General features: G+C 33.9%; 1 protein-coding gene across 4 annotated transcripts in view; it reads right to left on the reverse strand.

Annotated features, from left to right (window-relative positions):
• The window catches only part of BAZ2B (bromodomain adjacent to zinc finger domain 2B), a gene marked incomplete at both ends in the record, with an annotated part of 130,086 nt that overhangs the window by 43,922 nt on the left and 59,245 nt on the right, over nt 1-26,919 (reverse strand). For 2 of the 4 annotated variants that reach the window (XM_079709954.1, XM_079709956.1), the window contains 9 exons: nt 761-835; nt 1,701-1,915; nt 2,880-3,134; nt 5,530-5,670; nt 18,471-18,536; nt 19,772-19,798; nt 20,018-20,062; nt 21,475-21,540; nt 23,229-23,294. In XM_079709954.1, the coding sequence (XP_079566080.1) occupies nt 761-835; nt 1,701-1,915; nt 2,880-3,134; nt 5,530-5,670; nt 18,471-18,536; nt 19,772-19,798; nt 20,018-20,062; nt 21,475-21,540; nt 23,229-23,294 (956 nt within the window). The remainder of the gene's footprint in view (nt 1-760; nt 836-1,700; nt 1,916-2,879; nt 3,135-5,529; nt 5,671-18,470; nt 18,537-19,771; nt 19,799-20,017; nt 20,063-21,474; nt 21,541-23,228; nt 23,295-26,919) is intronic. The other 2 variants (XM_079709955.1, XM_079709953.1) reach the window with 1 other exon arrangement.

A 26,919-nucleotide genomic window follows, 5' to 3' on the forward strand; every position in this document is an offset into this window, starting at 1 on the left:
TATGTGTTGTAAGCAAAAATACCTTATGGTATTTCTCTCACAGTAATCAATAAATGAATGACAATAAAAATTAGCATGAAGGAAACTTAAGAAATATGTTCCCAGAAACTACAAAATATATTAACATTCAAGAATTATTCTGGCTATCTCTTTGGAATTAGAATACATTTTTTAAAAACCAGAAAACTGAGAAGATTAACTCAGGAATGGCCAAGTGATAAGACCTGATCCTATACTACCTGACTGAATAAATTTCAATTCAAGTTACTGCAAAGAAACTATTCTCTTAACACAGAAGTTGAATAATTTCAGCATTATATTTCCTAGCAGGAAGCTAATTAAGTTTTAATGCTGAATACATTTGGATATGTTAGGCTCTCTGTAAAAGCAAGTTTTAATTAGAAAGCAATTAAGGAAAAAAGTAGTAGTTCCAAACAGATTCTATTTGTGACAAAAATAACCCGATAGCAACAACAATCTTAGAATATGTGATTGCTTGACTTCTTTGAAAGAAAAAAGATAAAATGACTTTCTTCTAAGTTTGAAGCATATGAGCTCAGTGAATCTCATTATATCTTTTGTCTACTGAAAATTCTGGCACTGAGTTTTATTAGTTTCATATCTCACCTTAATTAAGTTTTACCTTTTCTAATTCTTAGACAGAATAAAGTTTAAATTCTACATTTGCAATTTGTATGTTTTACTCAGAAACTTGCAAAAAAGGAAAACCGTATATTAGTTTTAATAAAACATGACTTACTTGCGGAGTTTACCTTCTACCACCCATTTATCTCTCCTCAAATTTGACATGTAATCAATGTTCTTGTCGATTTCACTGCCAATGCAAAAGTTTATTAGAAGATATATATTAATCCATTATGCAATACATTAATTTGGTAAGCAAAATGATGCAGTTTTGGGGTAAGTACAAATGATGATTGCCAATGAATAGCAAAAACAAATGAAAAATTATACTAATACATAGCTAAGAGATGTATAGAAAACTTAAAGATGCCCAGCAATGGTAGAAATGCATGGCTCTGAAATGTTTGGATTGATTATTTTCCTAGAAAGGTAAAGGAATAAAAGTAACATAATTAAAATCTGTAAAATAATGAATACTAAGAACAAGATGAACATGGAATTTGTTCACCAAATCTTCAAATACTATAGTGGAGGACTTACTTTGACTCTGAAATGAGATTAAGTACTTTTTTTTAAAAGTGCAAATTAATACACAATAAATATATAATATTAAGATTGTATCAGCACATGATAAAAAGTAGATAGATAATTCTACAAATGGCAGCTACTAAGGAAAATCAGGTAGTCATTTATCATCAAAAGATAAAAGAAAAATTCTAGGTTTTTGTAACAGTGCTGGCTTCTGGAGCCATAGCAAGAAAAAACTGTTTACACTTCAGTATACAAATAAATACCAAATTACCAAATAAACAAAACATGTTACAAAGACTATACACAGTATGATTCAAAATTTCTTTTCTAATAGACTGCAAAGAAATACATTGAAACATTATTAGCAGTAGTCATCTCTGAATGGTGAGATTAGTGTAATTTTAATCTTTTTCTTTGTGGTAGTCTGTAACTTCAAAATTTTCTATAAGCAATTTGTATTACTTTGTGACCAGACAAATTCAAAACAGAAAAGAATCACCAGAAATGTCTGGGCATATGCTTACCTCACCACACTCTTGCTGCACGCCAGTTCATTGATCAGGAAAGCCAGAACTGAGGCTTTCTGTGCTGGAGTGTGAGCCTGAAAAGCTTTGGTCTTCAGGCTTTCAGTAAGCTCAGTTTGTCCACAGTGTGCTTCCATAAAAATTTGCAAAATCTCAGAAACATTGTCTCGATTCACACCAACATTCAGCAAATGTTCTCCAAGAGCTGTTTTGGCCTATAAAAGGTTGGCATTTTTATCAGTATTGACCACAATGACTCATAAAATATAAACAATAAGACTTTTAAATATTGGTATTATATGATTTAGGTATTACTGACAAGGGCTTTATTCACATTTTTGATGAAGTGGCGATAAAACATGACGTTCAACGTCATTTAGTCAACAGATGATAGACAAGTTTTCAAGTACTTGTAATTTTTCTATTCCTTCACACCCTTGGTTAAAAAGTTCGGTGGGGGAGAAGAGTATGTAAACTTCTGGCTAAAAATGGTCTCACCGTACCTTCTTTGACTACGGACACTATCCCAAGCTTTTCCAGGCTCTACCAGTAGTAGTGGGGGAGAGGTTGAAAAGTACTAGCAATGTGTTTTCTTGCTCTATGGTGTCACAGATTTTATTGCCTAGCATGCTGAATGAATAGGGAGATGGAAGAAAAAGTAACAGGTGCATCTGGAAGATTCTCTCTACATTATCTAGAGCAAAGCTGACTGAAATGTGTATCTTAATTGGAATTAAGATAAATTTGACTTATTGAGTATCCACTTAGCAGTACAGTATCTTAACATGCTGGTCTGTAGGGGCCTTGATTAGCCTCGGTTATTCATAGTGTTTCAGAGAGAACACAGTATAATTTCAGAAGGCACACATAAGTTAATTGCTTTATGAATTAAGAATTCTCTGTTTTGCTGAATATCACTTAGGAATTTCCTTAAATCAGATTGCTTTTTGCCAAAGCTAGAGGGAAAGAAAGTAATTTGGTAATGATTTACATTCCTTAGGCTTTGTGAACCAGGTTTTTCTAAGTTTGCACCAATTGTACCAATCTACCTTTAACTTTGTAAGAAGTTATGTAGAAAAAATTGGATCTGTCTATACAATCTTCTGCTAATACACTAAAGCCAGCTATCAATGCACTGATAGTACAAACTAAAAAAATTATATTTGGGTTTTATTTTACCTTGTATCCTGTAATTAGACCTGGATCACATACAGCAGCTGAGAGGAGCCTCACAAGCAAGTCTTGTACTTCACCCATGCTGTCCCCTATATTTAGCAATCCCTCTTGAAGAACACTCAGGTTTGGAACATCACTATTCACATCGAAGCCCAAAACTTTACCAAAGTTTCGTAAGAACTGCACCACCATGAGACAGTCTGAAAATGTACTTCCAGAGAGAACAAGTCCTGGAATACGAGGCAACTCTGGCAAAGGCTGAAAATAAAAGAAAAGAGAGAAAAAGTAATTCAAAAAGCCATGATTTTATATCTCCTGAAGTAAAGTAAGTTGCTATTTTTCTCTTGCATTATACCAGTGGTTTTCCCTCTGGATTGTAAATTCCCTGGGGGCATTTCTATAACCCCATGGTACTAAGCATAGAATCCTGAACACAAGTAACCACTAATAAATTTTGGTTGAACTCATCAACATGAACTTAGATCTCTGTAAAAGAGAACACTAATTTTAACTTAGGCATTGATAAAACACAGGTTACACAACTGAACCAAAAATCAGATAAAATAAGAAATAAACAACTCAAAAGTACTTTAACATGGACATACTTAGTAGGGCATGTGCAATAGTTTCTTCTACTGATGTAGACTGATTTATAATTCACACTTTTTTGGGAGCTCAGAAGTTAACAGTGTGAGTCTGTGTTCTGTATGGTTGGAGAGAGTACCATCTTTGGCTAATGACTGCAGATAAATTACTAGGTCCACATGACCAGAACCCATGACCCTATCAAGAACCCAGTAATACTGCAACTATCAGTCTTTAGGTTTCCTGTATATTAGCGAAACATTGAATTTCAGTGTTAAAATTAGAGAGCTCTCTTGCTATTTCTCAAATATGCTCACATATTAACATTTTAATGACTAAACTGTATTATCAGTTGTTATGGACATTTTAAAAGTTAAATAAATAAGTAACCTAAATTAAAAACATTTTTGTCCACGAATGGGATTCAATAATAGTACTTTCAATTCTGATTGAGAAAAATGTGGCTTGTAAATATTTCTATTTATCTAAATTTGTCCTTGTTCAAAAATGTTTCCTCTACTCTGTGCTTGCTGAAATAACTAACCAAAGACTTTTTCTACTAATAGTGTGTGGAAACACAGAACTATGGACAATTGCTGATATCATACAAATCTTTTGTTACATATGAAAACCATTTAATTCTGAGCTTTCTCTTTTCCTGAATCAGATCAGACATAGACATTTCCATATGATTCTAAAAATTTATATAACAAAGCTAATGAAAGTAAGGCTTAAAATGGACTTATATATTTGATATAGTGCATATGGATTTAAATGAAAATAAAAGATCACTTAGGACAATTTAGGATTAAAAAAAGATCATTTAGGATTAGCAAAGAAATAAAGCTCACTTAGGATTAAAAAAATTGCTCACCAGGAGCTTATTCAATGTGTTGACTAACCACTATACCCCTTCTGTGCTTAGGAAATTTTAAACATCCAATTGACTAAAACTAGAATGTATACTTTCATTTTTATTTAGAAGCATTTATGCTAGGCAAATAAATAGAATATTAGTATCATTAAATTTTCCACTTGGGCACTAAAAGTTTGCTTTAAGCACTTTAGAAAAGAGCTTGCATAATCAAGAGACAAGCACTATCTGTATATCATATGGCATGTAAGTAAATATAGATGCTATTGACCAAGTATAATATTCTATTACTGAGACAGTATTATAGATATGATATGCATTATTGTATAGTTTTCTAGGAATACTATCTTCTTAACTATAGCCAAACATAATTGATTTCTATTCATAATTATGTGAAATCATGCCAGTTATCACGGTGATTTTGCTCTTTCCAAGTTGCTACTTTTCTGTATTTTAGCAACATTATAAATCTGTGAAGCATGATGGAAGAGAAAACACACATGAGGTACTTTGCTTGGACACATTTCTTGGCTTTCAGGATCATAAACAGTATGGGCTCTGGAGTTTAAAAAACTGGGGACTGCATCCAAGTTGCCACTTATGAGCTATATAATCTTAAGCAAGTTCCTTAACCTCTCTGTGTCTCAAGTTTTCTCAACTGTAAATGGGCATAAATACCAGTCTTATAGGATTGTGGTGAGGATTAAATGAGAAAATTCATTTAAAGCACTTAGCATAGGGCCTGACATGTACTAAACATACTCAATAGTTAGCTACCATCACTAAAGCATTGAAGGAGGTTATAGATTATAAATCCTAATTTATTTAAATATCCATGGAGGCATGGGGGAGGAGGTAGATCTTTCTGTAACTAAATGCCTGGGAAGGACCAAATGAAACACAGAAATCCTATCTATTTCTATAATTCATTTTTATAGATTTCTGCAGTATTTCTACTTAAATTTAAAAGGTTCGCAGTGCTCCATTTGTATATTAAGAACTGCCATTATCAGCACAGGGCTCTAGAGAGGTTTACTCGTGGCCATCCAGGAGAGACAGATTGACCTAGACTTGGAAATCCACTGCTCCAGCTAAAAACACAAGGCTTTCATAATGGCAGCTCTGGCAAAGGAATCAGGTGAGAACACAGAAAAAATTAAATTTATTAATGAAATGGTTTACATGATAAATTACCTTTTGGTCTGCTAAGCACATGTCTTCATTAGGCTTCTTTAGTTCCTTTGCCATTTCTAATTCTAATCTTCGTTGCTCTAGTTTACGTTCTTTATTTAATCTTTTCTCATCACGTTTTTCTTGCTTTAACCGTTCTTTTTCCTTAAAAAGAAAACCATGTCCACATATTCTCTTTAACCATTATACGTGTTTAAAAAACCTCCAGTTAAAATTTAAAAAGTAATCAAAGTGTTATTTCCATGAACAAAATTCTCTTAGGATGTTTAGGAATAGACTTGGAATTACATAGAAACAATGACGTATTTTGCTTTTCAGCGTTTTCACTTTTTTTTTTTTTTTTTTTTTTTTTTTTGCAGTATGCAGGCCTCTCACTGTCGTGGCCTCTCCCGTTGCGGAGCACAGGCTCCGGACGCGCAGGCTCAGCAGCCATGGCTCACGGGCCCAGCCGCTCAGTGGCATGTGGGATCTTCCCAGACCGGGGCACGAACCCGTGTCCCCTGCATCGGCAGGCGGACTCTCAACCACTGTGCCACCAGGGAAGCCCGCGTTTTCACTTTTTGAGTTTCAAAATAATCTTATGACTGTACGTATATATACATACATATACAAAATATCAATATTAGTTTCAACCCAGATTATTTCATTATTCAAAATTTATTCAATCCTTTCCCAGGTTATAATATGAGAATAAAATACTTATTAATAAAAGCAGGTATATAAAATGCACATGGGCAAGTAAATATTCATTAAAAAAAAGTTAACTAGTATTAACAAAAATTTTTGTGTAGCTCAAGGAAGCAAGAAAAGATTTACAGCATGAAAATGGAAGCAACATGTTTGAATCTGCAAAAGCAGTTCTTTCAAAGTGAATTAGCTAGTCTTAAGACGTGCACCTATGATGAAATAAAAATATTATTTACCACTCTAAACAACATTTAAAATAATGTAAAATGGGTTTTGAAGGCAATTCCAAAAGCTTTAAAATTATTTTGGGTAATGGCAACAATATGGAAATAATCATCCTGTTTCCCTGTTGTAGAGTATGGCATTCTTTTGGAAGAAGTGACTTTCTATAATAATACTGGTGTCATTACTTTATCGTCATACATCAAATACAATTCTCTTGTTAAACTGAAGTATAACTGACTTACAATATTATATTGGTTTTAGGTGTACAACACAGTGATTCAATATTTTTATACATTCTGAAATGATCACCATAATCAAGTCTAGTTACCATACAAAGTTATTACAATATTAATGACTATATTCCTTATGCTGTACATTACATCCCCATGACTTATTTATTTTATAACTGGACATCTTAATTCCTTCACCTATTTCATCCATTCCCCACAATCCCCCTCCCCTCTGGCAACTGCTAGTTTGTTCTCTGTATCTATGAGTTTGTTTCTGTTTTATGTTTGTTTTGCTTTCTAGGTTCTACATATAAGTGAAATCATATGGTGTTTGTCTTTGTCTGACTTATTTCACTTAAGACAATACCCTCCAGGTCCACCCATGCTGTTGCAAATGGTAAGATTTCACGCTTTTTTATGGCTGAGTTAATACTCCATTGTATATATACATATATATATCATCTTTTTTATCTATTCATCTATTGATGAACACGTAGGTTGCTTCCATGTCTTGGCGATTGTAAATAGTGCTGCAGTGAACATGGGGGTGCATGTATCTTTTCGAGTTCGTGTTTCCATTTTCGTTGGATAAATACCTAGGAGTGGGATTGCTGAATCATATGGTAGTTCTATTTTTAAGTTTTTGAGAAACCTCCATATAGTGGCTGCACGAGTTTACATTCCCACCAACAGTGGACAAACATCCTCTTTTCTCCACATCCTTGCCAACACTTGTTACTTCTTGTCTTTTTGATAATAGGCATTTTGACAGGTGTGAGGTTATATCTCATTGTCCTCTGCCCACAATCCAATCAAATACAACTCTTATTTATTAGAGAAGAAATAATGGTAGAATCAACAGGCAATTCTAAGCTATTACCACATACATCTTTCAATTTTCTTAATTTTTGCCAAAATAAAGTCCAAATCCTTACTTTTGAATTCAGGACTCTCTTCTTTTTCAACCTTATCTCCCACTGTTATAGTCTATGTAAATTTAGTCAAACTATTTGCTATTCCTGATAAACATCTATCATTTCCTTACCTCCTTATATTGGTGTACTCCAGTTAGGAAGGTCATTATTCCCATCTTGCATACAAATCCTAATTAAAAACCTCCACCTCCTTCCTATTACTGATTTCTCTTAATTGTCTTACCTAATTATAGCTCTTACCTATAATTTTAACCTAGCACTATTGCTTCCTCTAGTATATTAGCATTTTTGCCCATATCTTAACCATCTCCATTTCAATTATCACTGGTAAGACAGCACACTGACTGCTGTGGCAGGGCATGCCAAAGGGGAGACAGAGAGGAGTGGAGAAGTAATACATTCCCAGCCAAGAGCTGAGAAAGCACAATGTGTTTGAGAAATTGCTAGTAGTTTCATGACCGGAGTGTAGGTTGCATGTTGAGTAGTTGTTGAATATTGTGATACAGAGCCAGAGGTCAGGTCATCATGAGGACTTTTTTATATGATATGCTCATATAACTGCTCATTTTTACACTGCCTCTAAATTTCTGGGTTACTGATTCACGCAGACATTTGGGAGGAAAATGATAAAAAAGCTATATTAAGAAATTATTGTCACCAAAAAAGTTCTAAAATTAATCTTATCAATTATAAACTAAAAGCAGGTTCTGAGCCTCTAATGACATAAAATATACACAATTAACATGTAACATTCCCACAATGCAGTACAGATTTTCAAATCAAATTATCATTGGTAGAACAATTTTGTTTTCCAGAACTGGATTTTCAATCTTTAAACACATGAGATGTTGCTCTAAGTACTTTTCCAAAGAAGAGAAGCCAAACTTCTTGGTCACTTACCAGAATAATGAATTACAATCACTAACAGAAAAAACATATTAAATGTCTCATAAATTTCAAAGTAGCTGGTGTAAATTTTTCTACTATATAGGACTAACCCAGAATTCTTAATGATTTTTGTGTGTGTGTGTGGTACGCGGGCCTCTCACTGCTGTGGCCTCTCCCGCTGCAGAGCACAGGCTCCGGATGCGAAGGCTCAGCGGCCATGGCTCACGGGCCTAGCTGCTCCGCGGCATGTGGGATCTTCCCGGACCGGGGCACGAACCCGTGTCCCCTGCATCGGCAGGCAGACTCTCAACCACTGCGCCACCAGGGAAGCCCCTTAATGATGTTTTAATAGTAATCATAAATAATTGAGACTTTTCTGCTATTCACTCAGAACTGTTGAAAATGGTTATTATTTCTTTTCTTTTGAAAAAAGAAAGGACCTGTGTGACACTAATGCTCTTTTCGCTGTGCCAACTTCACATTAGTGGCAATCTGAGGGTATGTACACCCTTCAGTGATAGGTAGACAATGAGTTAGAGTGCATTTAATGCCATGAGGCAAAGCTGTCTTATATTCTTGGATATCATTTTTACCTAGTGATATGCAGTATTTTTTGAATTAAAAAAGCATGGCCATAATATGGAATAGAATGTAAAAGTGACATCTATATCTTAGGATAAAATGGAGGTTTGCAAGAAATCTTAGAAATTCATAGGACCTTTATTACTTAAAGACCAGCATCTACTCCCTCAATGGGATACTTTAAGGGAAACATGGAGTCTCTAAATTTAATGCATTTATTCACTAATTTATTTAGTGACTTCTACTGAATTGTATAGGACTAATACAAATCCTGTGGTTTTGGTACAAAATGACTCTCAAAGAACCAGAGCTTCTAGGATCCCCTCAACGACCAACTAACATTTAAAATGGCACATAAAAACAGTCACAATCTAGCCCCACACAAGTTCTGGTCTCCTATCTCATGATTCTCAGGGAATCTCCCAAACTCTAGGCACATTTTGTGATACAACTGTGTTGAGCAAACAGTGTAACCAGTTTGAGGCACTGCTTGGATGATAATGATAATGATCATGGGGGGGGAAGGGGGAGGAGAGGGGGGAGGAGAGGGGGAGGGGGAGGAGAGGGGGAGGGGAGGAGGGGGGAGGGGTAGAAGAAGAGGAGGAGAAGCAGCAAAGCCAAGAGAGGTATATGCACAAGGTTAAAATTGACTAACCCCCTCTTTGCACCTTCCTCCCAGGACCCCAGAGGTCCTGTTTAGTTGCAACATTGTATTTATGTACCTGTCATCCCCTCTGACTGGAATGCATAGCCCTTCCTCCTTTACACAAAAATAAAGCCTGTGTTTTAATTTTTTCCCACAGCTAGTTCAGGAGTTTTAATATTTCCCTTTTTTGAGCTTCCACATAACTTATTACAGCATTTATTGCACTGAGTGACAGTTATCTGTTTAAAGTTGATCTCTCACACTGTAATGCGAACTTCTAGAGATCAGAGGAACCAACATATGCACCTCTTTATGGATCTATTCAATTCCCAGCAGGATAATTTGCCAGAAACCCTCAGGAGAGTTTTTAATATTATCTTTGTCTCTGACAACTCAAGCCTGTATCAGTGCAATTTTCCTCTCCCACTGGTCTAAATATTGTTCTTATTTCCAACTGTAATAGTTATCATATGTCTCTAATGGACATATACAGTGTGCCTTAGCATACAAAAATTATTTAAGCGTTGATTAATTTGCTGAATGATTAAATCTACAAATGCCACATTGTTTAAATTTCAGGGCAATAACGTACAGTGTCTACAAATGACTATGAAATATAGCTCTTAACTATATTTTAGATTGACTATAAACAACTACAAGCAAATTAGAATGCCTCCTTCCAATTTTTGGGGGCCTTCATTCCCAACTTTCCCTGTCCTTACCCAGTTTTCTAGATGTAGAAATTTATGAAATAAATGTGGACTCTTGGTATATATGTCATTTACAATAAAATATCTTTTTATGATCTTAATTATAGTAATGAAATTTTCTGTATCAAAATATTACTAATATCCTAATTAAGAAGTCATTTAAATTTCATTCAAAGTTGCAACACCTTTCAAAAGCAAAAGTGTTAAATTTAGATTATACTAAATAGCCTAAGATACATAGGGTGAACATTTTAAATGCATAAAAGGATTATTTTAGGGACTCTAAAAGCATAACTGAAAGTATTTCCAGAACTTGATAGCAAAATAACAAAGGTATGAAATGAATTTATTCTATTTTAGAAACATAAAAGTTTAAAAACTAAGCAATGAGTGTGGTAGGAGGATCTGTTATTATAAAGTTTTACAACTTATCAAATTGCCAAACAGGCCATTTTTAAAAGGCCATGTTGCAAAGATGCCTATGTTCCCTGCATTTTATGATTCTACTGGGTCTCTTAGGTGTTTGCTCTGGGCATAACTAGGAGATTACATTTCTTTTCACAGCAACTGTATTTAAATTTCAAAGACATAAATATTCTTTAAGAGACACAGATTTACCTCAGGGTGCAAGAAGAATAAAGTGTAAATAAGATTAATAATACAAGCTATTTATAGAAGACAGATATAAAGAATAAAAGTGATACTATTTTATGTCACATATTGAGCATGAGTAGAAAAATCAGGGTAATTTTTTTAAAGGGCCTATTTTTACATTTAAAATGTAATAATAAATTAAGTTTAAGCAAATGAAAAAATTATGAATCCATGATAAAAGAAATCCTTATATTTTAAATTTTTAATAAAATTATATATTATTTATATTTTATTGTATTTTACAGGTATCAATATAAAATACTATTTAAAAAGAGTAAAAATTTCCAGTTATCACATTTTCATAAAATCCACCAAAGCATTACACAAAAGTCTGTACTTACTTTAGATTAACTATCACCAAATATTCTTAGAGTAGCTACTACTATACAAATGTCTCCTAAATTAAAATCAGAATTGTTAATAATTCTTGAGTCAGATAAGTAGAGATTTTAATACATCTAAATTACATTGATAATAATTCATTCCAAAATTGTGCATGTATCTTTTAAATGTATATGACATTTAACATTTTACTGAATAGTTAATATAAAATCATTTTACATGTTTTTAAAGACAATTTAATTTTAAAATTGAAATTAAGTACGTTATATAAAGTACAATACACAAGTATGTCATATAAGTACATTTATTATATCTTCAACTGAAAAATGGGTTTGTTTAAACAAAACTGTCTACATGAGCAATTCTACTTTTTATTTTTCACTAAGTAATGATTAGTATAAATATAGGATTATAAAATATTCTCATGACTTGAATCACTGAATGGGTTATACATTTTTTATGCTTGCAAATTATTAGATGATTTCTGAAACCTGAACTACTCTCTTCTATTTTATGGTTTTGTCTCCTAAAGTGCTGACATAGTCATTCTGTAATAGATGCATGTTTAACAACCTTTTGTTGTTTATTAATCCTTGGGCAGATAGATATACAAAAGACTCTGTTATGGGTACTATGGTTGATTATTCAGATAATATGAGTAAAGTGTTTATAAATTTGTGACTGACATAGTTTGAAATTTTTATAAATGAACCAGGAGACTTTGAGCTACTTTGTCACATTGCTTAAACCAACCTAAGTTTCCAGTGATTAGTAATAATGAGAGAACAAATATATTGTAAGACTTGAATTATACTAGGATATAAGCCTTTTTTATTCATGAGGCTAAAGATTATCCTTTCTTACATTATGTAATAAAAATATTTATGAACTATGATGATACACTAAAATTAATATAATAATAAGTAAGGTAATTTATATGTCTGAATATTCTTATTAATTATAGATTTATATAAAGGAAAAACTTTAGAAATTAGATTCCTAAGTTAGGGAACCAATATAAATTTGGGATGTTTTTAGTGAAAAATAAGTTAACACTAAATCAAAAAGTAAGATCAGTGTGGTGTACACAAAGAAACATAAAAATGGTGTTTGTGTTACCTTTTTACTTTGATGACTATGGGAGTTTCTTGGAATAAATTCAGATGTTATAAGAGATTTTTAATTAACAAGGTGAAAGCAATTAATTTTTTAACCTCATAATTCTTTAAACATTACCCATAACATCAGCATTTTTGTTTATCTTATTTTTTTCTTCACAATTTAATAATTAAATGTCTAAAGGTATTAAAGTTTAGAATCAAGGGTTACACATAGGCTATTTTAGAATTTTGAGTTGGCCCTGCCTAAGTATCATACGGCTTTAACTTTACAATAAAGTTTGTTCTTTTAACAGTTAATAACAGAAGAAATTGCAGTTGAGCTATTAGGAGGTAATAAGAGGCAGAATATGAAGCCGAGATGAGCCCATTACTGGCATTACTCTAGTTACATCTCATGCACATTAATAATGAAGAAATGAACAAGTAGATATAGGAAGGGTTTGTTAATATTCACGGAGGTGTAAGTTTATGTAAAAGATATGGTGAAAGTTTGGATTATCAGTAAAAATATATGCCTAGTCACTGCTTAACTGTTTGTACTGTAAAGATTTCTCTCTCTGATATGATAAAAAGCATCTTTAATTTTTTTGCTTTTCCTGCAGCATCTAATTTAATGCTGTGTACACAAGTCTTTTTTTTTATTTTTTATTTTTTTATTAGTTTCTGCTTTATAACAAAGTGAATCAGTCATACATATACATCTGTTCCCACATCCCTTCCCTCATGCATCTCCCTCCCTCCAACCCTCCACATCCCACCCCTCCAGGCAGTCACAAAGCACCCAGCTGATCTCCCTGTGCTCTGCGGCTGCTTCCCACTAGCTATCTACCTTACGTTTGGTAGTGTATATATGTCCATGCCTCTCTTTCGCTTTGTCACAGCTTACCCTTCCCCCTCCCCATATCCTCAAGTCCATTCTCAAGTAGGTCTGTGTCTTTATTTCTGTCTTACCCCTATGTTCTTCATGACATTTTTTTCCCTTAAATTCCATATATATGTGTCAGCATACAGTATTTGTCTTTCTCTTTCTGACTTACTTCACTCTGTATGACAGACTCTAGGTCCATCCACCTCATTACAAATAGCTCAATTTCATTTCTTTTTATGGCTGAGTAATATTCCATTGTATATATGTGCCACATCTTCTTTATCCATTCATCCGATGATGGACACTTAGGTTGTTTCCATCTCTCGGCTATTATAAATAGGGCTGCTATGAACATTTTGGTACATGTCTCTTTTTGAATTGGTTTTCTCAGGGTATATGCCCAGTAGTGGGATTGCTGGGTCATATGGTAGTTCTATTTGTAGTTTTTTAAGGAACCTCCATACCGTTCTCCATAGTGGCTGTACCAATTCACATTCCCACCAGCAGTGCAAGAGGGTTCCCTTTTTTCCACACCCTCTCCAGCATTTATTGTTTCTAGATTTTTTGATGATGGCCATTCTGACTGGTGTGAGATGATATCTCATTGTAGTTTTGATTTGCATTTCTCTAATGAGTAAAGATGTTGAGCATCCTTTCATGTGTTTGTTGGCAGTCTGTATATCTTCTGTGGAGAAATGTCTGTTTAGGTCTTCTGCCCATTTTTGGATTGGGTTGTTTGTTTTTTTGTTATTGAGCTGCATATAAATTTTGGAGATTAATCCTTTGTCAGTTGCTTCATTTGCAAATATTTTCTCCCATTCTGAGGGTTGTCTTTTGGTCTTGTTTATGGTTTCCTTTGCTGTGCAAAAGCTTTTAAGTTTCATTAGGTCCCATGTGTTTATTTTTGTCTTTATTTACATTTCTCTAGGAGGTGGGTCAAAAAGGATCTTGCTGTGATTTATGTCATAGAGTGTTCTGCCTATGTTTTCCTCTAAGAGTTTGATAGTGTCTGGCCTTACATTTAGGTCTTTAATCCATTTTGAGCTTATTTTTGTGTATGGTGTTAGGGAGTGATCTAATCTCATACTTTTACATGACCCTGTCCAGTTTTCCCAACACCACTTATTGAAGAGACTGTCCTTTCTCCACTGTACATTCCTGCCTCCTTTATCAAAGATAAGGTGACCATATGTCCGTGGGTTTATCTCTGGGCTTTCTATCCTGTTCCATTGATCTTTCTTTCTGTTTTTGTGCCAGTACCATACTGTCTTGATTACTGTAGCTTTGTAGTATAGTCTGAAGTCAGGGAGCCTGATTCCTCCAGCTCCATTTTTCGTTCTCAAGATTGCTTTGGTTATTCGGGGTCTTTTGTGTTTCCATACAAATTGTGAAATTTTTTGTTCTAGTTCTGTGAAAAATGCCAGTGGTAGTTTGATAGGGATTGCATTGAATCTGTAGATTGCTTTGGGTAGTAGAGTCATTTTCACAATGTTGATTCTTCCAATCCAAGAACATGGTACATCTCTCCATCTATTTGTATCATCTTTAATTTCTTTCATCAGTGTCTTATAATTTTCTGCATACAGGTCTTTTGTCTCCTTAGGTAGGTTTATTCCTAGATATTTTATTCTTTTTGTTGCAATGGTAAATGGGAGTGTTTCCTTGATTTCACTTTCAGATTTTTCATCATTAGTATATAGGAATGCCACAGATTTCTGTGCATTAATTTTGTATCCTGCAACTTTACCAAATTCATTGATTAGCTCTAGTAGTTTTCTGGTAGCATCTTTAGGATTCTCTATGTATAGTATCATGTCATCTGCAAACAGTGACAGCTTTACTTCTTCTTTTCCGATTTGGATTCCTTTTATTTCCTTTTCTTCTCTGATTGCTGTGGCTAAAACTTCCAAAACTATGCACAACAGTCTTTTAAGAAATGTAAAAACATACTTAGTTGATTACTAAGATCTATAGGTATCATTCAATAGAGGAACACAATTTAAGATCTGAATAACTGGGGACTTCCCTGGTGGTCCAGTGGTTAAGAAGACTACACGGCTCCCAATGCAGGGGTCATGGTTTGAACCCTGATCGGAGGGGACTAGGATCCTGCATACCGCATGGTGTGGCCAAAAAAAAAAAAAAAATCTGAATAACTGGTAAAATTCTCTAGTCCTGTTCACAGGTCTATAGTTATCAGAGGATAACAACATTTTAAGAATTCAGCTTTACCTATGGGATTCTCTCAAACATCCTGATAAAGGATTATTTGTAACATATGTTATTGTATTGTTTTTTAAATAATGGTTCCTTGTTTAAAAAAAGAAAACCACCTAGAATAAAGTAAAATGATTTTATTATTATTATATAAAGAAAATTATATAGACAGAAAACATATAATGTACTCTGTTCTGGGAAGACCTCTTTGATAAGTTAATGTTTGACCTATGACTGAACAATAGATAAGAACCACTTGAATATTCAGTGGAAGAACAGCAACAGTAGAGACCCTTTGTTTAGAAATAATAAAAAGACAAAAATGACTGGAACATAGTACATAAGGTACAAATTGTATGAGGTAAAGTTGGAGAGGTTGGCAGAGGTCAGAGCATGTGGGTCTGATATGTCATTGGTGAGGAATTTGGACTTTATTACTATTGTAACGAGAAGCCACTGGATAGTGTTTATCCAGATATAATCTGGTTTCTTTTTTGAATAGATTACTCTGTGAAGAATGCATAGGGAGTGTGCTGAGGAAAGCAAGAATGAAAGCAGGGAAAACAGGTTCTTTAAGTTATTATGCTTTAAGCTGTTACTTTATGTATACATGCATGCACACGTGCGTACACACATATATTTTTGGTTTGATATTTTGGCATAGTTTTCTTGCATTTCTTTTCTAATTACTCATGCTTGATATGGGCAGCCCTATCATGAACTTGCATTGCTCCAATACAGGTGGGTTAATTTTCCTTTAGTTTCTTCTCACTTTATCTGATAATTGTTTTTATATTTCAAAGTACTTCAAATTGAAGAGTATTTTGTATGCTATTCATGTTCCTTTTTTCTGAGGATGAAGGTAGCTAGAAGAGGGAGAGCTGTACCTGGTTTCTCATATCCCTTTCCAAGTTTTATTGGAAGCAGTGTACCTGGTTTCACTCTATCTAGTCAAGGGTATATCCTTTTCCCATGAAAGATGCTCTTGGGTCTTGAGAGATTCTTATAAGATTTCATCTGAATTATCTTCATTTATCCCATGGCTGCTACCTTCCACTCAATGCAGATCTTACTCACCTCTCTTCAGCAGCTTTTCCTACTCTCCTCCCAGGCCACAGAGCAAATATAAAAAAACCAGTGGGAGAGGTCATGACTTTTGGGCCTTTTGGGTACCTCTTTACCTGAGCATTCACTCCCTTGGATGATCTTATCCTTACTATTCTCTTGGGTGTCCCCTTCTACCAAATCCTAGTATGTCTGGAGATAATGCTCTTGGTTATTTTCATTATTCTGCCTTTCTTTAGCTTTCCTCTCCAAGAGGAAAAATCAGAATAACAAGCCCTGGTTCTTCTTGGTCCTTCTGGTAAGAGGAATACCTGGCAGGGAAGAACTTGCCTCTTGAGGGATATTCCAGGTCTTTTCCCTGAGTTATTCCCTCAGTTCCCATCTCTCCAGATAGGAGAAAATTAGGTCGAGCTTTTAGAATTTTAATTAATCCCCTTCCCTACTCTTCCCACCATTGCGTTCAGAAGGGAACAGAGTTCGCAGCCATGCCCATTCCTGGAATCTGTTACCTCTCTCTCCTTCCCTGCCTGTCATTTTTCAGAGATTGTGGTTATAAATCCATGTGTAGATTCCCTTGTTGTCTTAGATGTAGAGGGTGTCTGGCCTTGGATAATTAACAAGTAAGGAAAAAAACACCTATATAGCAATAAATAACTTATTGTGATAAGTAAGTAGGCACTATGTGGTGCCAGGCACTGTTCCAAGAACTTTACAGACACGCTTATATAGACACACACCCATTTAATCATAACTACAAACCCTATGAAATAGGAATTAGTATCATCTCCATTTTACAGATGAAAAAACTGAATCACAGAGAGGTTAAATAACTTGCCCAAGGTCATATAGCTGGAATGTACTGAAATTATAATTCAAATCCTGATCATTTGGTTACAATGTCCAGGTTCCTAAACAATACACATACTGTGCCTTCATATCAGAAATCTGTAATGAGAGTTTAAGCCACAGCTGAGGCCAAAAAACTGAAATATAGGGCACTCAACTTCTAGACCAAATAGTCTCATTTTCATTAATCATTATTTATTAAATGCTTATCCCACTTGATAATCTTATAATACTACCAGAATCATTATCTCAATTTTAAAGAAGAAATAACCTGAAGAGCTAAAGCAAGTTGGTTTAGAGCCAGCATGGGTATGTGAGTCTCTGAAACTCCAAAGCCCTGGTTATAATGGCCATACCTCTATTCAACTGTTTTAATTCATAATGCGTTCCTCTGTAACATTTTTTAACCTTTAAGTGATTTCTATTAACATCCATATAAGTTCATTTTGACTTACTGCAATAATTTTCTTATTCTAAAGTATATGGTAAAAGTCTATTTCAAAGATAGTACTTAGGCCTAATTTTATACATAGGATGCTAAAGAGTAATTCTGAGGGCAGAAGTCCACGGTTGAACTGACTGATGTTTGAATTAGGACACATAGGACTTGTCTAGGCATGCTGTAATTTTGTGAAACTCTGGTCACAGTAAGAAGAATTCATTTTATCCAAATGAATGCCATTCACTATATTTTAAAAAGGTAATTAAAATCTCAGCCAGGAAAATTAACTCATATATTGGAATCCATCCTATGGATTCTTTTATGTTCTAACACTTGGTTACTATCTCTAACCTTTGGTTTGCTTATGAGAGTCGGTAAATCATGACAATCCCTACTCCAAAAAAATCTATACTTAGAAGAGCCAATGTTTTAAGAAAAAATATTAATTTAGGACAAGATAATATTTTTCCAGAAACATACACTTACTTCTGCTTTTTTACGCGCTTCCATAGCTTTCATAAGCATCATATGTTGTCGCCTTCTCTCTCGTTCCTATTAGGCCAGATAAAATTAGGAATATAACTCAACCATAGTTAATAGTTTGATTTTCAAATGGAAAAACAAAACAAAACAGAACAAAAAAACTTGGTATAGCATGTTTAGCATTTATAGACAAGTCACAGTAAATACTAAATATAAGACAAGAATGGCCAGTCTGTGCATGTTTTAGTTCAGGTTTAGAAAGCAAATACAAGAACAATCAAAAGCAAAAAGGTAAAGCAATGAACATGGAGACAGTGTAAACAGAAGCATACAAGGTTTACTTATGGTCAGTTGTGATGCTCCTTCAAAAGCTGGCAGAACAAAAAGCATAATGGTTGGCTGGAACAGGTCAGTTACCTTACATCTGCTATTAGAAAAACCACAAATATGTACTACAGCCAATTAAACCAAAAGTTGTGCTGTTCTTAAATTTTTAGATCAGGCAGAAATTGATTTATATTCACTTTCACTTCATGGTTTTAGAATTAGTTATTTTTATTTCAAGTACACTATTATTTTGTAAATCCAATAAGCCACCGACAAATTAGAAAGTTTTTTTCAAGCTGTTATAGGCATGATTCATATAACAACATCAATGAAATGGGATATTCCTGTTTACTGATGTCTGCCACTTGATGCACTATTTAAAGACACAAAAGCTGCACCATGGGCTCGTAAGTGGAATCTAAAAGGCACAGCATGAAAATAAGGTAAGCATTAGCTTACTTCGATAGTCTCATTTTACTTTAAAATAAAAAAGTCACATAGCTATAGTACTGAATAATTCTTTTTGATTAAATATACGTGGTTCCCCCAAAGGGATATTTCTAAAAATTTCTAAAATTTGTCCATAAAGCCAGAATATATTTCATATTCTCTCATCAACCTAACTCAAAATTCCCATTGTATTCAATGGCAGTTTTGCATCTAGAATGATGGGAGAATATGGGTCATAATCGTATCTAATTGGATAGTGATCCAACTTTCACTGTGACATCAGTAACGTAAACTTTTAGACAGCAGCCTTATATAAGGCCTGCCCAATTCACTTGAAGATCTTGGAAATGTACCATATTTCTTTATAGACAGACAAGCAGATGTATGCAATGCACTGTGCTGTAAAGCCATGCAGCAGTATGTAATATGACAGCAGCCAGTGCTACACTTTATGCATTGCTATGACAACCATATCACAACCAAATCACAATGCGGTGTTAGATGTACAGAAATAAACATACCCATACCATATCTAGTCTATGCCTCTCCAACTCCTGGTAGAAAGAGTTGGCACAACATTATGAAACAGAAATCACAGAGTCATGAAACCAATTTTTAACCCCCCGAAAGACACCAATCCCCAAACCAGGAATTTAAGCAGGAATTATACTGGAAATTTTAAAGAAAATATCTTGAAGATTTTTCCAAAAATAGATTTAAGAAAAATTATAAAATGTACATTTCGACAACTGTATAACTATATGTCTACAGACCTGATGCTTTAGAAGAACAGCTTGTTGTCTTCTCATTTCTTTTTCCTTAAAAATAAGAAACTTTTAAGATGGATTTTTAGGGAAAATTTAGAACACGCAACAAGTATTAAAAGTTCCTTTTCTGAGATTCTATAGTCTTCCATTAGGTTGAACCATACGAAACTGCAAACATCCAATAATTTTTTACTGATATAGTGGCAAATTCAGATGGTTCTACCTAATATATAAAAACCGTATGACAGGAGCAAGGATCCTTATTCAGTAGACATTTAGAGTTGAAATTCAGTGACCTAATAGCAAGCACACTTCAATGACCCATTCATTGAACTGACTAGCTAGATAGACAGAGCATATCAGATACAACTGGCACCAAAAGAAAAAAAAAAGAAAAAAAGAAAACATAATGAAGCAACCCTCAAATCTAGCTAATTAAAACTCTCTCCATTCTGAATATAAATCCCTAAATACACTCTGGGATTAACAGCATCTATATCATTTCTATCACTGTGTAGGAGTGAAAATGACAAGAGAAAAGGAATCAGCTTGAGATTTTTATGCCCACCTATGATTGAGGGCACCATCCCAAAGGGGTAGGGCTTAATACAAACAGTTCTGGGAATGTCACCAATTTTAATCTTTTTATAAAGGTAAAATACAGATTAATTAATATTAAGGGCAGCCATTTTGAAAAGGAGTAGAAATTTAAAGAACAAGGTAAGAGAGTCTATGTAGAAACAGGCAACAAACAGTTCCCTGGTTTTATAAGATATAGCTGTAGTGGCTGTTTCTTGAACTGGTAGGACCACATGGCTGCCCAATTTCCGTAAATAACTATCAGAAAAAATGGAAGGTAGGGGTGTAATGTGTGTCGGGGTGGAGGCTGGAGGGGGAGTGAGGGTCCAACTCTCTTATGTTTCACTCCAGAAAATCAAAACCAAAACATCCCCAAACAACACATCAAGTTACAATATATAACAATGGCTAATTTTATTATTGGTAAATTATAGCTGATAAAGTTAGGTTTTTGTTTCTGTAGGCTTTTCACTTTTTAATAGTTAAAACAGTTATTAGACATTAACAAAGAGAACGTTATAATCTAAGGAGAGAATCGGATTTGGAACACAATTTGAAACTTAAACATAAATGATACAAAAGAGCTCTGGGGAGATCTTATCCATCAAAATTATATACAGGTATTATGCAATAGTTTGCATTTCTGATTTGGTCTGCTATTTAAAGAGCTCAAAGTATCACATAGAACTTGTATAATGAAATACAAAAAATACATACAATATACATACAATAAAAACACACACTATACACATGTTTTATCTGTGCTAAACATTTTTTTAGACAGTCATTTTGAGGAGGGATTTTTTAAAATATAATTGATACTGGTATAATATCATACAGTTTTTATTTTTGAAAAATGAAAACTGATTCTCATCTAAACTAACCTTTATTCGTTTCTCGGCCTCCAATAATTTGGCATTTGCTGCTTCTTCCTTCTTTTTCTTTTTTGCCTGTGCATGCAAAACAGGTCTCAAAGTCATGCAACAGCACCACTGCAACTTGAAAGTAATCTATGACTTGAAAATGGAGCTACATGCCTCACAGGTGCAAAACAACATGGAACATATATATAAACAATTACAGATTTTCCCACAGTTAATATTGTATTTAACATACTAATTTCATTTCTAATGTATAGATTAGCATTAAGATATAAAAAATTCTTAAATTTATAAGAGTATGTCAGCTTTTCTTGACTTCTTCAAACTCTATTAAAAGTCTGAAATAATTGAGTGTTTATTATTTTACATTAAAACTTAATCACAGAAAAAATTATTTTATGTAATTTTTCCTTTTTTTCCTGATTTTTAGAAGTAAAACATGATCATAAAAAATTTAGAAGATGGGATAGATTTTAACTGATAATAAAAGTTACTTAAATATAAATCAGTAACACATTTAAAAATGAACATGTCCACTTTATTTGGATTTTTTAATACTTGAAATTTGAGATAAAGTAATCCATTACTCAGCTGATATAAATGAAACACATTAAATCTGAGTTTCTCTAGCTGTATATTGTGACTAAATTCAAGGTTTTTTAAAAAGATAGAATGGAAACATAATCTTTCATGAAGTACATTTTGAATATCAAGGTCATGATACCAAATCTGAGCATCATAATGTTAAAGTCATTAATTATCTAGTAGTTTGATAACTCTCCAGTAGCTATTGTCAATTTACTTGAAGATAGGAGTACTTTTGATTTGGATTTTTAAAATTAATTTGAAATGGATAAGGAAACGTGTATATTTCTAGAAGGAATAATCATGTAACATAGAACACTTCAGCTATTTGACACCCTCAGGGAATAAATCGTTTATACCAAGAGTTTCCTGAATAGCTGGGAGGTTATAGCAATTTTGAACGTTAAAAGTTTATTTTCACTATTTTGGATGGAAATAATTTTGAGATATATACTGCTTAGACACACTACACTAAATATAATTTGGCTTTTTCTTGATGACTTGGGGCAATTATTCTGAACATCAGTTATTATACTCTACAGTTCCACAGAGTAATGCCTTTCAGCTGTTAAGGTGTTGAAAATTGCTTGCTATTCAACTAAAAGATTACAGACTCTTGGTAGGCTTTTGAATTCCCATACATGCTGGTTGGAGTTTTTCTGTATTTTCCCTTGCTATCTTGTGGCTATTATTTTACTGATTCCAATATATGTCCTCTAGTCCTATTCCATCAGCTTGTGGGGAAGCAGGGTATATTAGAAGCCAGAAAAACCAGCTGATTAAACTATTTCTACGTTTAAAATTTACTTTCACTCTTGTAATGTTTTATTTCTAAATTAAAAGTAAATATCTGACTATAAGTCCTAATGAGTTTTCTAAAAGTAAAGAACATGAGTTTCAGCACATGAACCTTATGACACCTATACTGGCTGTTCAGAAGTTTTCCTGTTTTCTTCTTCTCTTTTGTCTTATTTCCTGGGTTGTTAGGATTAGATGAGTCTGCTAAATAAGGTTCAGATAAGGTCTTACGCTATGCATTATGCTTAAAGAGAATTTCTGATGGACATATTAATTTGTATGAGTGACAGAATATGTAGGTAAGATTTTTACTTTTGGAGACTTTAAAATATATGACTATATTACTTTAATCATATCACATTTAAGAATTCTACCTCTAGAATTTGCTGGGCTCGAAGCTCTTTTTCCATTCTGATTTGTTGTATTCTCTTAATTTTTTCCTGTAGAAAAAAATTAGAATAATTTAAGGTAATAAAATAAACTAAATATCTAGGTGAAAAGTATTTAAGTCAAATCAAATAAGTTAAGATATATATACAGAGTTACCAAAGGTTGCCCATGGTGGATGTAAAACTTAATTATTTAGTTTAACATCATATATATGTTCATGTCAAATTAATATGACTTTATAAAATTTCTCAAAACAATTTGTAAAATACAAATGCTAAATATGTATACAGAAACTAGGTAGGGCTTCCCTGGTGGCGCAGTGGTTGAGAGTCCGCCTGCCGATGCAGGGGACACGGGTTCGTGCCCCGATCCCGGAGGATCCCACGTGCCGCGGAGCGGCTGGGCCCGCGAGCCATGGCTGCGGAGCCTGTGTGTCCGGAGCCTGTGCTCTGCAACTGGAGAGGCCACAGCAGTGAGAGGCCCGCGTACAGCAAAAAAAAAAAAAAAAAAAAAAAAAAAAGAAACTAGGTAAACTAAACTCATTTAGCCTGTGGATTTTTATAAGTATCTGCAGTTACAATTATACTTAGTTTTAAATAAATACAGGACAGAAAAGTAGAAAAATAGTGTATCAGGAGTGAGAAAACCTAAGGCTAGTCCTGAGTTACTGTCATTCATTGGATGATCTTGAGCAAAGAATAACTACTCTTGTATAAAATAGGGAAAGGTGTTTGCCCTCTCTCACTATGTCATGAATAAATAAAAAATGCTTTAAAAAGTGTGTGGCAGGGTCTTCCCTGGTGGCGCAGTGGTTAAGAATCCACCTGCCAATGCAGGCGACCCGGGTTCGAGCCCTAGTCTGGGAAGATCCCACATGCCGCGGAGCAACTAAGCCCGTGTGCCACAGCTACTGAGCCTGCGCTCTAGAGTCCGCGAGCCACAACTACTGAAGCCCGCGTGCCTAGAGCCTGTGCTCCGCAACGAGAGAAGCCACCGCAATGAGAAGCCCACGCACCGCAACGGACAGTAGCCCCCGCTCACCGCAACTAGAGAAAGCCCGCGACAGCAACGAAGACCCACCGCAGCCAAAATAAATAAATAAATAAATAAATAAATTTATAATAAAAAAAAGTGTGTGGTGCCACACAACTGTAATAGGTTATCATTAACAATTTCCATACTATAATTTCTTACTTCACATGATGAATAACATGATAATATTACATTGCTTTTAACTACTACAATAAGCCAAATTCAGAAATAATCTGTAATATTATTTTTAAAAGGCTTAATTACAATTGAACATTCTAGAGAACGATTCCAATGACATAACTGGTGTTCACACTGTCTAAATTTAATGTACTAGTTGTTGTTTTATAATTCAGTGATTAAAGTTTGATAAAACTTTACATTTTGATTTAAAAACTTTATCTCATATGCTATCAGCACAATGTTAACAATTTCATGTCCAGAAACCCCTTTGAAAGTCCCAAACTGGTACTCAATAATAATACATAGTTTGCTCCCAAACACCCCAATTTTCCTACTAGCAAATTGCATTTGTCGTAGGATTTCCAGAGCGAACACATTTTATACTGCTGAATGTTATAATACCTGTTCCAATTTCCAGATGCTAGCTGTACCTTTGCAAGCTATACTTTAACGTTTTTAAATATTTCTTTTTATGCACACTGATGTTATTGATCTCAATATATACATACATATACATATATATACACACACACATATATATGGTAGTGGTATCATTAGCATTAGCAGAGATAAACATTATTTATAAGTTATTATAATACAGATTCACTTTATAATATTGGGTATCCAACCCCTCAGCTGGGCACTTTACATAAAATATCTTATTGATCATGAAAAGAGTTGAAATTATCTTCTTTTTACCTAATAGAAAGCTGAAGTTCCTAGAGAGTAAATATTTTGCCTTAAATCAAATAGTAAGTACAGAGCCTTGGTCACATTCCAATGCCCTTGTTCCTTCTGCTTCATAATAATGCTTCTGTAAGCTTCCAGAATATTGTCTTGAGGACTATCTGGTGATACTGGCATACTAGGTGGAAAAAATAATCCAGAAGCACATGCTACTATTTTATTCTAGATCTAATGCTGACTTTAAAATAGGCATTATGTAACTGACTATGTGAGTAGACCTAAGCTATACTTTGATTCACTTTGTTGGCAATAAGGAATAAGGCAGATTGTATTCTGAAACTAGCCTCAGATAAATATCTTGATAAAACTCTACGATCAGCTCATTTGTATTAACATTGCTGAAACTTTGGGACTCCAATGCTTTTTTTTTTTAACATCTTTATTGGAGTATAATTGCTTTACAATGGTGTGCTAGTTTCTGCTTTACAACAAAGTGAATCATCTGTACATATACACATATCCCCATATCTCCTCCCTCTTGCATCTCCCTCCCACCCTCCCTATCCCACCCCTCTAGGTGGTCACAAAGCACCGAGCTGATCTCTCTGTGCTATGCAGCTGCTTTTTTGATGAGCAGCAAAAACCATGTATATTTAGGTTGTAGCTACTTCAAGACTTTAGGGTCACAAAGCTGAATTTAAAGTGCTGATAAGATTTGATGGATCTCTAGCCACTAGGAAATAGGATAAGCTATAAAAAAGTATAATATTTAGAAACAATAGTATTTCACTTTAAAATGAAACATAAACTTATTTTTACATATATGTGATATACAGTAAATATTTATATTTTAATAAAGGCATTCATTAGACTAGATATTTATAAGTCAACCTTACAGTGTCTTTAGCAGTGACAATTAACAAACTATTTGGAATTAACAAACTAAAGGAATTCAAGTTTACAGCTGACTACTTTAAATTACGGTAAAAGAGTTTACCATGCAGTTTGGTGTTTTATATCATCTTTTAAAAAGTGAGCATTTGTTTTGTGCCAGGCACTGTTGCATGTACTTTACATTTATCACCTCACTTAATCTTCAGATAATGCAGTTATTTTCTTTCACAGTGGAGGAAATAGAGACTTAGAGGTTAAGAAATTCATCTAAGGTTACAAAATTCTTAAGTAGCAGAGCCCATATTCAACTCTTACAGTCTGCCTGACTGTAAACTAAATTCTGAATCCCAATTCCATATCAACTCTTTCTAATCGTACTGCTTTAGTCAATACTGGAAAGAACCTTCGAGACAGCCACATCAAATCCAATCCAAGCCATTTATTTAGCAGCTATTTATATAATAACACAATTGGCTTCATTTCATACTCAGAAATAACTACTTGCCATTTAAAAATTTTTAAAGAATATTAGTTATCTCCATTTCCTTTCTGCTTTAATGATTACAGTGAATATATGGAGATGGGAGAGTAGTTTATACATTCCCATCTTCAATAAAGTTGAATATCTTGTCATGTAATATTTACCTGTAAGAATTTTAAAATTACTTTATTTACCTATACTTAATTTTGAAAACTACACACAGGAGAGGTATTGTAGATATACAACAGAATGCTGCTGAAATGATGCTTTTTTCATTTTTTGCACTGTAGTTGGCTCTCCTTATCTGCAGGTTCTGCATCCATGGACTCTACCAACCATGGATTAAAGATAAATTAGAATAATAATTTTTCAGGAAGTTCCTAAAAGCAAAACTTGAATTT

The sequence above is a fragment of the Hyperoodon ampullatus genome, assembly GCF_949752795.1.
Source record: "Hyperoodon ampullatus genome assembly, chromosome: 8".
Taxonomy (NCBI): Eukaryota; Metazoa; Chordata; class Mammalia; order Artiodactyla; family Ziphiidae; genus Hyperoodon; species Hyperoodon ampullatus.